Below are 16,286 nucleotides of genomic sequence, written 5' to 3'. Positions count from 1 at the left end.
CCTATATGTGCATGTTGGGCGCTATTTCAGTTACAGTTGCCTTCACTTTCTCAAATCCTTTTTGAAAATCAGCAGGAGGAAGTATAACTTAAAAATAAAGTAATTGGCATCCTTGGTGCGCTCTTTCCCCAAAGTCAGATTAATTACAGCCACTACAGTGGTGGTGACCTATGATTCTGTTGCTCTTTGGAGGATAATAAAGATCTTTTGCAAACCTTCCTCACTCTCAGTTTACTAAGTAACTTGTTACCTCTTACCCTTGTTTACCCTGGTGTCCGCTGGTCTATTTTCTACTTGATACGGACTTCTCCATGGACTCAGGGAGGGTAGATGCTGACCCCTCAACTTGTTACACCCCATCTGTCCTCTTATGAAATACCTAGGAAGTTTATTTCCTAAATCGCCGTGGCCCTGAAGACCCTACACCTGTCCATGTAACGTATTAGTTTTCACAATGTATACGAAGCTCTTCGTTCTCGAATTTTCAATAACTCTCCTTCTTCTGCTTATTATTTTGAATGTTTGTGTTTTGAGATTAGATTTAAGAAGAATCACTGCTGGCTTCCTGGGCATGGCTGTGGCCGTCCTGCTCTGTGGCTGCATTGTGGCCATGGTCAGCTTCTTCTGGGAGGAAAGCCTGACCCAGCATGTGGCCGGACTCCTTTTCCTCATGACAGGTACGCGGAACACCTCTGACACCTCTCCCAGCAAAAGCAAAGGCCTCACTGCAGGCGGCTAGCTTCACTTTGTTATCTATCCATTAATTTTGTTTTCACTTGTGAGAAAAGCAACCAGAAGGTCATTTGGCTTTGGTGGGCAATACAGAATTTAAAGAAAACAACAGTGTTAAAAACGCAGCCCTGATTTCCCCATTGTGGCCCGTTACAAGGTTAGATGGAAATGTCTTGGGTTTAATCTTCATATGTGGCAGGTCTGATTTTTCTGTCCCATTCTTTCCTATTGTGCCCCTAACCCTGGCATGGACTCTTGGCAAACATGGGCCATTGCTTCTCAGGAGCCCTCCAGGAGAGGGTGATAGCTCAGCACAGCCCATGCCTCTGGGCTGAAGGTCAACTCAAAGTCTATTTCTTAGTGATGGAGTCATTGGTGTCATTTTTACATACAAAACATTCATTCATTTCACTCCACAGATACTTTGTGAGGACTTACTATGGACCGGGCACTTCTCTACATACTAAAGACACATAATGATTAAGGCAGACAAAATCCTTCTCCCTTTCTGTTGTGGGGAGACACAAACAATAATTTGTGATAGCGATAAAAGCTGTGAGGACGGTAAAGGAGGTGGTGTAGGGGACCCTCTTCCACATAGGGAGTGCACTGCGGGCAGAGGAAGGAACGGTGCCAAGGCCTAAGGCAGGGATGGCTTGACGTATGTGTTTCGAGCCACAGAGAGACCAATGTGGCCGGAGGGCAGGGAAGGAGAGGACAGTATCCCATGAGGTGGAGAAGCAGGCAGGGGCTTGGATTTTAATCTAAGGGTGGTGGGAACCACCAGAAGGCTTTACGCCGAGGAGTGACTTGCTGTTAAATCAGGAGATTGGAAGGGGGTGTGTGGAGACACGACTATGGTCTTTTCGATTGTCGGGTGAAGAACATTTTTGTCTAAGAAGGAGTCAGCAGCTGAGTTGATGGCTGAAATTGACTGAAGGTGGCTGCGGGGAAGAAATCTTTCTTCCCGCTTTTTCCCAGAAAATTATGTCTGTGATTAGTGAATGCCAAGTTAACAGTTTCACAAAGTACGCTGAGCATCAGGGGTAATAGCACTCTAGATGTATAGCCGTTTTGAATAAGCTTATTCCTGCTTCTCTGGAGTTCTGTCACTCAAGCGACCACAACTGGGGTTTCTAGCACTGCTTGCTGTCATGGTCACTCACTCAAGCCCGTGTTCCCTGGAGGCGGCAGCACCCCTTGGTGACTGGCACCATTTTTTCTGTCTTTCAGGGCTGACAGGTAGGTGGTGCTTTGCCTTCTGGTTGGTCAACCAGTCAGCTCCTGTAACCCAATTAACAGACAGACGTCCTTCCTTCTTTCTAAGTCCTGTCGGCGCCTTTCCGACCCCATGAGATGGCGCTGTAACCAGCAGTGACCTGCAATAACGGATGATCATTGTAAGCGTCCCGGCAGAGCATTAAAAAAAAAAAAAAGTCACCTGGCCTTTGAATAATTCTTAGCAGAAAAACAACTTAGGTTTTCCAGACTTGGGTGAATACACAGAGGCTGCAGGACTGTAGCCCAGGGAGGCTAAAATTCTAGTTTCTGAGGTTTTGGAGGAGGATTTGAACCTTCAAGACCAGCCATTGGGAGGGTGCCTGCCTACAGGATTCATTAAAATCCAAAGTGTAGGGACTTCCCTGGTGGTCCAGCGGTTAAGACTCCACGCTCCCAATGCAGGGGGTCCAGGTTCGATCTCTGGTCAGGGAACTAGATCCCGCATGCCGCAACTAAGAGCCTGCGTGCAGCAGCGAAGACCCAGCACAGCCAAATAAATAAATGCATAAATATTAAAAAAAAAAAATCCAGGGTGTAGAATGAACAGGTGAGGGTGTCAAAGAATCATAGAGGCCTGTGCTGTCCAGGGGATTTCTTTAAGCTTAATGGTCATGAAATATCTCCCCCCATTTTCTTCCCTTCCTTTATTAGTTGGGCCCCCATTTTTCTAACTCTTGTCCTCATATACATCAAAGAAGTATTCACGACCCCCCAGCCCTGGAAAGGCCCCACGTAGCATCCTCAGGAAAATGAAAGGAGCTGAGGGCCAGACAAAAGCCTCAGTAGGAGTAGTTTTTAAAGGACCCTTGTAATGTGGGTAATGCATGAATAATTTAGGATGCTCTTAGATATCAAACAATTGTTGGCATGAAAATAAATCACAGGACCATAAAGTCAGGCTCAGTGAGCATTTCTTGGGAGGCAGAGGGGCTGGTTTGGTTTTAAATGAAAGGAGGATGGGAGTTCAGTCTTGCATTGGCTCAGAGGAGAGCTAGGAGCTGAGTTTCCAAAGCCAGCCCCACCTTCCCCTGCTCAGCCCTCATTCCTGAGCCATCTATGTAACTCTGGGCCAGACTGGCTCGGGGCTCAGCAGGATTTATCATCAAAAGCCCCTGTGCAACTGTTAAAAACAAAACAAGCAGAACAATAGCCATAGTAGCAAAAACCCATTGCAACCCCAAAACACCCTAAACTTATAAACTTGAAGTTTGATGACCAGTCCGGAAGGGTGGACAGACCTACCACATAACACTGGCTTTTTTTTTTTTTTTTGCTTTTTTTTGGAATAAAGGGAAAACCCACTTATAGATCTCACTATCTGAAAAATTAGTTGTTAAAATATTTTCCTTATCCTGGACCAAATCTTGCCCAAGTCTTTGTCTCACTAAAGACAACACCAAAAGGGAGAGAAGTGGCTGTGGTTCTAAAAGGGTAGCTCAGGGCATCCTTGGGAAGGAAATGGTCTGTGTCTGGACTGTGATGGTGGCCACATAATCTGCCCACGTGGTGACATTCCGTGGAACTAAGTGCACACACACACAAGTGAGTGAGTGCATGTAAAAGTGGTGCAATCGGAATAAGGTGGATGGATTGTATCATCGTAAGTTTCCTGGTTGTGCTATTATACTAGAGTTGTGCAAGACGTTACTATTCGGGGAGATTGGGTGAAGGGTATACAGGATCTCACCGTGTTATCTCTTTCAACTGCATGTGAATCTACAATTATTTCAAAATAAAAATTTAAAAGAAAAAAACAACAACAGAAAAAAAGGAAAGAAAAAATGTTTGCCACCATCATCACATGGAAGGTATTGAATATTTTGTTTTCTGGGCTTCCATTTATCATCATACCGTAAGCGTTCCCGGTGGCCTTATATTGTTCTGTGTTCGGTTTGTAATAGCTTTTAATAGCTGCATGTTCTTCCATGGAGTAGATTTGCCACGTTATGTTCCCTTACTGTGGGATTTAGGGAGGTTTGTTTCATTTTTGCTACTACAAATAATCCCTTTCCTTTGTAAACACCAAGATAACTATGTTAATCCATTGCATGAGATAAATTAGCTGTAGGACCTTCCCACGTAGCAGCAGGAGATGAGAGCAAATAGGGTTAAAAGAATTGATTTTAATGAAGCAGAAGCGTCTTCAGCAGTCTTAGTCGGCATCACCCCACAGATTTTTGATGCTAAACTTAGCCTCTTCTAAGGCGCTGGCATCTTCATTCTCTACCTGAATTTATTAGCCAAACCTTCAATGAAGATCATCAGTGATGTGACAGTTTGAGATGTTAAAATGGAAACTTGGAAACAATCTCTCTCCTTAGGCCTTATTGCCTACTGACAGCTCTTGATTACCCACACGTGGAGCAGCAGGGCTGCTGACTGTCACTTCCCATCCCTAATTCCCTGGGGCCTCTCAAGGGGTCCTCCAGCAGGGCCAGGGGCACAGAGCCTCAAATGTAGCCTTTTGACCTCATGTCCTCTGAAGTTACACACACACCGTCACGGAGGCATATCCAGAGATAAGGGAATAAGACTTATGATCCAACAGTGAGGGGCTGCCCTTTACCAGACCACACTGCCTCCTGCGCTGCGAGTGAGCATTTCCATCAGCTTTAAATGAGGCATTCTATTAGATTGCTGTTGTGCTAGTATGATGATTATCATTTGTTAGGAATATAAATATTTTAAAAGGTTAATTTATTCAATGCAAGTATTTTTAAATACAATTTTTATGTCTCTGTAGTAGGGTTTTAATTACCCTTTAATATACTGGGAGTCTTAAAAATTGGATAAAGCTTGATCCTCCCTTGATGGGGGCCTCCATTCCCCTTCATAGGCTGTGCTCTGAGTGGCCACTGCCTACGAGGCAGGGCCTTCGGGTCAGTAGAGAAAGAAGAGACAGCCCAGGCTGCCCCAGCAAAGCTCAGGGACCGGTAACACCCACGCTAGGCCACCCATTGTTTTGCTTCAATACATTCAAATTAAAACAAAGACTCCTCTGTAGGTGTATTGAATTCTCTAGGGTATCCACTGATTATGATCTAAAACTACAGGTCCTTAATGCTGTATCTGAAGCCCTTGGGACCAGGTGCATTTTGGAATTCAGGATTTTTTTTTTTTTTTTTTTTTTAGTTTATTTATTTTTGGCTGCCTTGGGTCTTTGTTGTTGAGCGCGGGCTTTCTCTAGTTGTGGTGAGCGGGGGCTACTCTTTGTTGTGGTGTGCGGGCTTCTCATTGCGGTGGCTTCTCTTGTTGCAGAGCATGGGCCCTAGGCGCATGGGCTCAGTAGTTGTGGCTCACGGGCTCTAGAGCGCAGGCTCAGTAGTTGTGGCGCACAGGCCTAGTTGTTCCGTGGATCTTCCCGGACCAGGGCTTGAACCTCGGTTCCCTGCACTGGCAGGTGGACCCTTGACCACGGCACCACCAGGGAAGTCCCTGGAATTCAGGATTTTTAAGTTTTATTTTAGAAAGGTAATATAGTGCACGTATTCTATATTATCTAACACCCTGAGCAGGGTCTGAAATCAAGTATACATTAACATTTCTGCAGCCAAACACATGGATATTCACACTAGGTGGGATCAATAAGGACTCTAAATAGCCTATGTCACGTCAGGCCAGATTTGCCGGTCGGTGAGATTGCTGCAATCTTTGGGGAAAAGATCAGATGCTTTTCAGATTTAGTTAATTGCAGATTGTGGGTCTTGTATTTGATTTTTTTAAAAAGTGTTTTCTGTCTCTATTAGTCCTGCCCAGTCATTTAGTTAAGGCAACTTAGCAATGGCTTTTTGAGCAATCTGTGTGAAAATTAGCTTGAGGCGGTTTTTTTCTGGAATTGCAAAGAGGCCAGAATGATGGGCAGGCCGTCTTTTGAAGGAGTGAAAAAAAAAAAAATCAATGTTTATGTCTGTGGGTGTTGCAGCTATGTTTATCAAGCAGGCTAACCAGGGTGAAGCAACTTCCACTCCTTTCCGCCTTTCAAGCACATCAAAAGAGGATGGTCAAAAGAGTGGGCCGTTACCCTAACTACACCATACCAGCTGGCCATAGGCACCATGAAGTTTAGGGAAGGAAATTAGGTTGATGATTTGGGATGGCAGCATACATTTATTTCTCTTCTGATCCAAAAATATCCTTTCCGGTCTTGTAATTCTGTGATATCACTGTATCTTCTAATGAAGAACTTTGGCGGAACACCTTTTAATATTTTATAAGAAAAGTCGCCGCGTACAGCGCTCTTCAGAACAAGTAGTTACTCACCCTTTTGAAGATGCTACCAGCGGTAGCCAGGACTGAGTTTGGGACTTATAAACCCCTCTCCCCTGGCGCCACCAGCTGGGCTGAAGAGTATCAGTGGTGGTAGCCCAAGGGAACTCCTGGCTGGTCAGGGGAGAAGGGAAAGGGAAGGAAATGTCTAAGAGAAGAAGGGAGGAGAGGTGACCTCTCTCCTCGTGGCTTTTCAGGAATGACCATTAGATTTTGAACTTTTGAAATGCAAGGCTGGTACCTTATCTTTCCATGCCCTCATCCCATATCTTGCATTAACTAGATTGCTACTGACAAGAAAGCAACATTATCGGAAATAACTTGCCATCTAGGTAAATCCTACAGGAGGTGATTTAGGATGAACTGATTCTTAGGTGTGTAGAACTCACTGTATTGCAGAACTCAGTTTTCTTAAGCAGGTTTTGCACACTCCGTGTCCTCAGTGCTATTAGGCTCCATGTGGAACTTACAGGAAGTCCAGGGGTCTCTACTCCTTTTCCCTGACATGCATGCTGGAAAGTGAGTGGAAAGAACACTTGGGGTTCCTGATCAGATCAGCGTCAAAGCAATGATGGCTGTGACCATCAAGAACTTATTCAACTTAACTACCTCTAACATAATCAGAACTGGGTCTGGAACATAGTAGATGCTTATAAATAATTCTTGAATAACTGATTAAATAACACTTAAAATAGTAAAATCTTGCTTAGGCCTGTAAAAGGGATGGAAATATACTTCATACATTGACCATACACACAAACTCTCTCTCTCTCTCTCTCTCTCTCTCTCACACACACACACACACACACACACACACACACACACACACACACACACGCACGCACGCGCGCACGCACGCACAATGTTATCGGCTGAATTGTGTGCCCGCCCTGCAGCCCTGCCATTCATATGTTGAAGTTCTAGCCCCCGAGAACCTCAGAATGTGACTGTATTTGGAGACAGGGTCTTTAAAGAGGTGATTAAACTAACTAAATAAGGTCATTAGGGTAGGGCCATAATCCAGTACGATTGGTGTCCTCATAAAGAAGAGGAAACTTGGGCACAGATAGTTACAGAGGGAAGACTGAAGGCACAGGGAGAAGACCAGCATCTTTAAGCTAAAGAGGGAGGCCTTGGAAGAGACCAGCCCTGCTGGGACCTTGATCTCAGAGTTTTAGTCTCCAGAATTGTGCTAAAGTAAGTTTCTGTTGTTTCAGCCATCCAGTCTGCTGCTACTCTGTTAAGGCAGCCCGAGCAAACTAATACACATGAGGACTGTAAGACATGCATATGGAACTAAAATAGAATTCCGCAGGATCAAAACTGACCTATGACTCACTAATCTAGCTACAACAAAGATGTCTTCATCCTTTAAACACTTTTCCTTAGTGTCTTCAAAGTTAGAAGGGTTTTTCTTTCCCCTTATTAAGATATCTTGAATGGGTTAGGCCTCTTTTACAAAAGCTAGTCGCCTACATTGGAAACACTGCTTTGTCTCCTCTCGCTACATTTCTCTGTAATAATCAAACAGTCCTGCCCATCCCACAGATAACAGCTGTGGCAGCTATGCGTTTGCAAACTTCCTTAGATATGTGAGGGTCCAGAAAGGGGAAATTCTTAGATATGCTCTTTGGTTCATCTTTGCTTTTCTCTCACTCAGAACTACTTCAGGAGCATCTTGGAGGGAGAAAAAATATCCTTGGAGAGCAGTCTCTGGGGACATTTGTGGGAAGGGGAGGGGCAGACATCAGGCATATTTATGGGCTCACGTAACCTCCTCCACCCCTCCATCTCAGCTGAGTGAGTAAAGGCAGAAGGAAATAAAGCAGGTTTTCCTCAAGGTTTGGCGATGCCCTAATCCTAAAATAACTTAAGTGGCACAGAGATGTATATAATATTTCAAGATAAAATAAATACAAATAAGGGATACAAATAAGACAAAGGAGCAATCAGGTTTGTAGGGCAAGATGAATCCAAGGGTGAGATTAGTAGCCAAAAAGCATGCCATGAAGTCCCCAGTTTTTGCCCCTGGGGGGCCACTAATTTAGCTTTAGGGGAGTTTCAGCTCTCTGGCAACTCGGTCAAAAAAAGACATTCTATTAGTGACATCATTCACAGTGTCCATGAGGTAAGCACAAACTAAGTGCCCTGGGAAAGCACAACTACTCATCCTGAGGTTAAATCCTCAGGTTAGGTTTTTCTTATCTTTTTCTATTCAGTATGAACTGGTGTTGTTATGCTAAAATTCATTTCACCAAAAGCAATTTTATGGAGTTGGCAGGGGAGAGGTGCTAATAAAATCAATGTTTAGTATAAAACCAAAGAGTATGTGCAGAAAGAAAAATCCATGACATTCAAGTTTTTATTTAGCTGCATAATACCAAGTACTAGATTTACTAGGAAATTTTGGGAAATGTCCTCGCTCAATGCCATATTACAGAATAACAGAGTCACAGAAATTTGCCACTGCAAGGGACTTGAGGAACCAAATCCCCCATTTTTTTTCCCCCTAGATGAAGCTCAGAGAGATTAGGTAATTTCAAGGTCACACAGTGATTAGATGTAGAGCTGGGGACCAGAATACATATTCCCTGCATCCCAGCCCAATGCATTTGGACACGAAAGTATGCTTAAGAGTCCTAGTTTGAATTCAAGCTTTCAGAGGTCATTAAAACGATGTTACTTGTAAACAGCTTCACTTTCAGGTATTCAGCTGTGTGCAGACAGTTAAATGCAGAAGAGTTGTTTTTCCTGTGAACAGGTTATTCTGTTATTCTGTTTTACCTCTTGATACTCCAGAGATCACATTTTTCTAACTGCCTTACTACCAGCATTCATTAGAAGGACCTTGTTATATATAAACACCGTCTTTGTTTTGGCCAGTGGAAGCATTCATGTAGATGTAAGAACATTTGCTGTTCACAAGGTTTGAAAAAAGCAGAGTATTCTGTTTTTGACCGTGCCATTCCTTCATGAAAGAATTATTTCCATCATGATCGTCCTTTGGAGAACTCAAAAAATGATGTGTTTACCATAACAATTTGGAGCAAGAAAACAAGATTTTATCCTTTTTAGAAAAACAGAATCACTTTAGAGTCTAAAAGTAGAATTAGGCAAAGAGTAGGAGAGATCAAATCACCTCAGATCAAGTGTCCTTTTAATTTAAAACATTTCTAAATGCACACTTGGAAAAGGATTCAGGCAATGTGTTCTTATGTGATTTGAGTGCAGGCAGAATTCTAGCACTTAAAAATGACGTTAAGGAAAAAAAATGACATTAAGGTGATCCTTATTTCCTCCCAGTTGCTGCCTGCTCTGAGTTTGTTTTTCTGCTAGTGTTTCTGATCCCCAAAGCTCTATTAAAAAGGGGTGTGGAGATCTGTTACTTTTAGCCCTCTCCTTTCGGTTCCCAATTCTGTGTCTCTGTTTCCTATGGAGATGCTGTATAGGTCCCTAAGGCTACCAAAGCAATTTGTCAGCAAATGGTTGTAACCTCCATTGTACACAGGGATAAACCAAAGTATGAAAAAGACATGTGTAGAACTCGGAACCGAATGGAACATTCTGATACTTGACTGGGTGCCAGTTTTTGTATTGATTACCCACCTTCAGCTCAGCAACTGCCTCACTGTGATCCCATGCCCCCCCCAAAAGGAGCAGCCTTGGGGGTCCACTGTGATGAAATAGAAGCATCTACATCCTTGAATAGTAAAAATCCTGTGTTTTGGGCTTTTGAAGCATTTTTATCAGAATGCTGATTTTAGTGTTCTGAAAGGACAATTATATATAACGTGTTGGTATAAAAAGTAAAATTTGGGGTCTGTTCATTTTCCTTAGGCTACCTAAATTACCTGCATTCTGAGTGGTTGAATTATAGATCCCCTATGTATGATGTCAGCTATTTTACGACAATTCCAACATCCTGGATTTAATTTATATTACTTAAAATCTTTTTATCCATTCATTATAAAAAAAAGTGATTTTTGAGGCCCTAGAATGTGCCAGGCTCTGTGCCTTAAAAAAAACTTGTAAAAATTCATTTAAGATATTACCAGGCAACATGATAAATACTAATGATAATGGTAATTGAAAAAGAAAGACTTGGTGTGATGATTGCAACTATCTAAAACTGTGTCAACGCAGGTGTAGAACAAAAGGAAATGAAAATTGTTTGTATTAGGTTTGAGTGATTATTTTTTTCCTTAAAAATAATTAAAATTTCTACTACGTTGTTTTTAAGAATAAAAAAAATTCATGTATACATACCCATTTAATTGAGATAATTCTGAATAATTCAAGTTATCAGCATTTTCCCATCTTTTTCACTCCTATATCTCCAGAACCTAGCATACAGTCTGGCACATAAAGGTTTTGCCAATGTTTGTTGAATGAAGTAACTCAACTGAAAGAATTGTCCATCCTTTATCCGTTTGGATTCATCATCTCATCTGTTGATCTGATGTTCACGAAGGCCTGTCTGGCATTTGCCTTGTAGCAGGCAAAACCGTAACCCATCACCCTGCTCTCTTTGTATTATTTATAGGAATATTTTGCACCATTTCCCTCTGCACTTACGCCGCCAGCATCTCCTATGATCTGAACCGGGTCCCGAAGCTCATTTATAGCCTGCCTGATGATGTGGAACACGGCTACAGCTGGTCTATCTTTTGTGCCTGGTGCAGTTTAGGCTTTATTGTGGCAGCTGGAGGTCTCTGCATCGCCTACCCATTTATTAGCCGGACCAAGATTGCACATCTAAAGTCTGGTAGGGACTCCACGGTATGACTGTCCATACTCAAGTCCACTGCTTGGTGGCCCGTCCACAGTGCGGACGAACCTTGAAGGGGACGGAGCAGAGCCTGAGTCAGGATCCCAAGCACAAAATCGGTCTTGTACATTCCAGCCTGTTGCCTGCCAGCCCCTTCTGGATGACTGATGTCAAATCATGCAGAACCTCCATCCTTTCTAAGGACAAGACTACTGTGGATTCAAGTGCTTTAATGACTATTTATGCTTTGACGGCGAGGAGTAGGGAGCAGAGCCGTGGAACATTTCTGGGTTCAGAAAAAGAGGAAACCGCTATGGAAAAATTTGTATGATTGCCATTTATTTCAGAGAGTTTGTACATAACAATTACCCGAGAGTCATTTCTATTTGCAAAAGGATTCATGACAAAGCGAGTATAATTTTCTTGTCATTGTACCATGCTTGTTAAATTTAATGCAGCACCTTCAGAACTTGTCCTAATGGTGTCTTGTTGTGTCAGCACCAAACATTTGTGCATTATTTGTGGATGTTTTTTGTCACAGGGAGATTCTTCTGTTGCCTTATTTATTTTTAATTGAAGTCTCTTCTCCATCTTTGTACTGGAATCAAAATCATAAGAGAAACAGATCAACCCTGGAAGAGCTAACCTGTAATGCTATGCAGTATTGTGGGAAGTCATATCTGTCGTTCAACCTGTCTCTTTACGTTAACTGGATTTCTGCATTAAATGACTGCCCCCTTGTTAATCTGGGTGTGTTTTCCTGTCTTTGAGCTGTGGCAGTAGGTCTCCCTAGCCATTCGGACAGGTGAGAACTCTTTGTTTTTAAGAGACTTGCTTCATCTCAATTAGGTTGGTCATTTCTATTTATCATTTGTAGCAATCACACACATGCTCTTGACAATAGAGATCATTTTCCAAGCTTCTTTTAAAACCTTACCATAGTATTTTGAGTTTTTTTCTCTCCCTCTTCGTCTGTGTTTACCATCTGCCTGGTATTTAGCCACTGATAAGGATTCACAGTCTCTGGCCCTATCCTTGGACCTCCTACCCCAGTGGGTTTCAGCCTTGGCTGCACATCGGATCACCTGGTTAATCATCTTCACCTGTGCCTGAACTGGGCCCCACCCCAGACCAATTGACTTAGAATGTCTGCAGCTGGGCCTGGGCTTGAGTATTTTTCAAAAAAAAAATCTCATAATTCTGCTATTCATTTGGGATTTAGAGCCGCTGTACTGGGCCAGAGCTACAGTTATCTCCTTGATAGCTAATATTTACTTAGCACTTACTGTGTGCCAGTAACTGGGCTCTGTTTTTTCCAGGTATAATTGCATTTAATCCTCTCAAAAGCTCTATGAGGTAGTGTTGGGCTGCACCCTGCAGGCCTGCAAGCCTTGTGGATGCCCGGCCTCAAGACCAAAGAAAGAGCCCAGAGACAGCGACAGAGACATCAATTGTTTACTGGATAGGGGATCTTACACATCTGAAGCAAAAGGTCCTGGAGGGACACCCCACCATAGACGGCAGGCAGGACGTGGCAGCACTCTGCTACCTGGGGGAGAAGGAGGAATTCCCCCATTTATAGGGGGAATTGATGTCAGGTTGGCTCATCAGTTACCAAGGAAACCAGCAGCCCCTCAGGTTAAGACTATCACGAGGGCATTTGTTTCACTTTAATAAACTAGCAGGTGGAGCCCTTCTGGCCTAAGGGTCAGGAGGCGAGCACATTCCTGTGAGAAGGGTGTAGGTGAAGCGGGGACTGGTTGAGTTGAGCAGAGAATGTACAAAGAGCAAGAGAAGAACCATCTGGGGCGGCCTGACCATACAGGTAGGTAACTCTTCTTCCATTTTACTGATAATGAAGCTGAAGGGCAGACTCAGAACATTTGCTTCATTTTTTTCGACGCGTGGGTGTAGGACAAAATTAAAACCCTTCCATGGTATTTCTTTATCTTTAAACGGAAGGGTGGGCACTAGCTAACTTCTACGCTTTTCCTTTTAACTCCATCATTATCCTGTATTGTACGCACGAGAAAGATGGTCTGTAAAAGAGGGAAGGTGCTACACCAGAAGTATAACAGTGCTTCAGACTTTAATCTAATAAAAAATGTTTTTTTCCGGGTTTCCCTGGTGGCGCAGTGGTTGAGAGTCCGCCTACCGATGCCGGGGACACAGGTTCGTGCTCTGGTCCAGGAGGATCCCACATGCCGCGGAGCGGCTGGGCCCGTGAGCCATGGCCGCTGAGCCTGTGTATCCGGAGCCTGTGCTCCGCAGCGGGAGAGGCCACGACAGTGAGAAGCCCGCGTACCGCAAAAAACAAAAGCAAAAAAAATAAATGCTTTTTTCCCCTTCATTATAAAACCTGATTTGGTACTTGTAAAAGGATAATGATAATCTACCTACCCCCACCCAAAAATCAAGCCTGGTTTCCAAGTGACGGTGTCCACATATTGTTACGTAAGCCTTTTGGAAGAGGTTAGGTGATCCCGGTGACCACACAAGCTCTCACCAAGGCCTGTGGCTGTATTCCCTGGCAATCTCTCCGGCCTGTTTAATAAACCCATCCCTCTGGATGAGATCAGAGACATAGAGAAAGGAGCAATTATTTTCATTTATTACTTTCATTTATTACTTACTTTTCAAAGCAGGAGAGCTGTTTCTTTGAAGTTTTCTTTAAAGATTCCCCATAGAAGATGTCAAGACTCTTGAGCATTTATATTCCAACCACCAAAGCAGCGTCTGAGTGAGTGACTTTTGAAGTTTCTGAGAAGCTTCCCAGGGGTTTGAGGTGTGAGTGGAAGAGAGCCTCAGAATGACAGAAGGTTGAAGGGTTCACACACCAGAAAGATTTGCCCAGAAGCCAGGGGAGTTCACTTCGGATTCAAGTGTGTGTTGGCAAGAACAGAGCTTCCCTGCCTTTCAGCCAAAGTGAGCTCAGAGCAAGCTTCCTTGCTTTCTATTTACATTTCACAGAGTGTAAATGTTGCCAGTCTTGCATTTGGTTCCCAGTCCTTAGGCTTCTCTTAGGGGTGTTTTCTTAATTGGCTTGCAAATGAGGAGTAATTGAAATGGCTGCACAGTACTGCACGAGCAGAAGAATTCGTTGAGATAATTTGTTTGTTCTTCCTCTGTTTTCTCTGTCCCAATTCTAGTTGCATGCCTATAGCCAGACTGTGTTTTTTTTTTTGTTGTTGTTGTTTTTTGCCTTGGGCATTTTTTGCAGGGCAGAAGGCAGAGGTAGCTGATCTCCTTGAAGTGAGGATGCATTGGGCCCTGAAGGGAGGATAGGCCAGAGGGCTGACTTTGTAGGCTAGAAGTACTTAAGGGCATCCTGGAGACTGGAAAGAAAAAGGATGGCAGTCCTGTGATTAGCTGGGTCCATGCATTTCTTGAGGTTATCAGGACCTCGGCAAGGATGGCTATATGGGGTGTCCAGAGATACTGGAGCCCTTGGTACAGTGGCTCTCATGACCCAACCATGGTTTCAGAGCAGCAGAATCAATGGGCTGGGAAGGACCAAGCCTTGGAATAATGGGCTTCTCAGTGGCAGCCAGTCTGACCCTTGGAAGGTCCAGGGACATTGGTACAGCTGTGTGTGTGTCTGCAGTAATGAATGAGGGCTAATTCCCTCTAAACCCACAAGAAAGGACTGAATAGAAAGTAACTGGATTTACAGGACACCTGAGTTTATAGACTAAGACTCATGTCCATCTGCCATATATAGACAACATTTACCAAAAAAGAGCTCTACCCAAATCCTTGATGAGACAACCATAGGCCCCATAGGCCCCGCCTCTTACCAATGTCACTTTTGGTTTATTTGCAATGTTAGAACATTGCTGCCCACTCCAAGGGAACCCTACCCCCTCCTTCTTTACAGCACCATGGACCCTTGAGAATCAAGGGTCCAGGATGTAGGAAACTTCCCCAGAATGTAATTTCTCCATAAAAGTCCTTGTATCTGTCAACAAATATTTATTGAATTCCTACTGTGTGCCAAGTGGTATTCTAGGCACTTGGGAAACATCCATGAAGCAAAACAGACCGAGGTTCTTGCCCCTGTGAAGCTTATTCTAGTAAAATTCAGTACAATACAAGTAAAAAAGTCAAGTCACCCTTTCAAGCCCCACATGGTTTCATAAATCCCAGATTAAAGTAGTTGAACCCAGTTATTAAAATAAGTTTCTTTTGACTTAGGTTTTCATTGGCTGTATATTTCACTTCATATCATTTTATTTGAATCTATCCTCAGTAACATAAAAAGTACATTATTAACTTTTTTTGTGGTGGTGGGGGATGAGTTTGCCTCTCGAAGATTTCCCAGTTGAAAGTGAAATCTGAGAACACAAAGGTGTACTGCACCAGTACGCCTCAGTCACCCGAGCTAGGGAACCTGGTTCCTAAGGTTATCTGAGCTAAGAATGAAGAGGGGCCTGGGATCCTGGAGACTCAGGCCACAAGGTCAAGGTAACCTACCCAGTGGAGGCCAGCGCGTATGGGATGCTAAATGCCGCCAGGTCTTTCTCAGGCTGTTTCCTCTGAGCTGGGACACCTGCTCTTACTCTTCCTGGCTCCTGCTGACTTTTCCTTGTGTCTCAACACAACACTCCTAGAAGCCGGGCTTGAGCACACTCCCCTGCTTTAACCCCTTTCCTGCCCAATTACGCTCTGCATGCTAATCACCTGCTCACCCCTAACTGGCTCATAGACTCTTCTTGCAAGGTGTAAACTGTGTCTTGGTTGAGTTTTGTCTCCAGGGTTTAGTCCTGGAACCCAACAGGTGCTCATAAGCCTTTGTGGAAGAAATGCGTGAATTCAGAGTCACAGACACAAACTATCCCCTGCCCTGGACAGAACTGACTCCCTTACCACCAATTTTAGGGAACCCATGAGAAAATGAACGGTAGCGTAACAGGCTGAATGGAATGAGAATCTAGCTTGGCAAGCAAGGAGGTCTCATTAGAATAATTAAAGGGACTATTAACACACACTAACACAGATATAACTTGAAATGTGTTATGAACTAAATACTGTGGAACGTTTATTTGATGGCTCAAACAGTATTATGTTAGTAACCTCAATATTGTTCTACAATTTAAAGCTCTTCCATTTATGCGCCGATATGTCTCAAATCTCTAATTGGAATTCTGAAAGGAGTGCTTCAGAAAGGATTTCCTTTGAAAGCAAATACCTTTACTGACCAAGAACCCTTTTATTTTAAAAAATTAATTTATGTTTTAAT

At 43.4% G+C, this 16,286-nt stretch overlaps 1 protein-coding gene across 6 annotated transcripts in view; it reads left to right on the top strand.

Annotated features, from left to right (window-relative positions):
• TMEM178A (transmembrane protein 178A) overlaps positions 1-11,792 on the top strand; it is a 105,342-nt gene extending 93,550 nt beyond the window's left edge. For 5 of the 6 annotated variants that reach the window (XM_030857863.3, XM_060309562.2, XM_030857861.3 and 2 more), the window contains 2 exons: positions 540-677; positions 10,823-11,792. In XM_030857863.3, coding sequence (XP_030713723.1) covers positions 572-677; positions 10,823-11,064 — 348 coding nt within the window. In that variant the 5' untranslated portion in view covers positions 540-571 and the 3' untranslated portion in view covers positions 11,065-11,792. The remainder of the gene's footprint in view (positions 1-539; positions 678-10,822) is intronic. The other variant, XM_060309561.2, reaches the window with a different exon arrangement.
• The last annotated feature ends 4,494 nt before the right edge of the window (positions 11,793-16,286 follow it).

Source organism: Globicephala melas, chromosome 12 (genome assembly GCF_963455315.2).
Source record: "Globicephala melas chromosome 12, mGloMel1.2, whole genome shotgun sequence".
Lineage (NCBI taxonomy): Eukaryota > Metazoa > Chordata > Mammalia > Artiodactyla > Delphinidae > Globicephala > Globicephala melas.
This window is presented reverse-complemented; position numbering and strand designations above follow the sequence as displayed.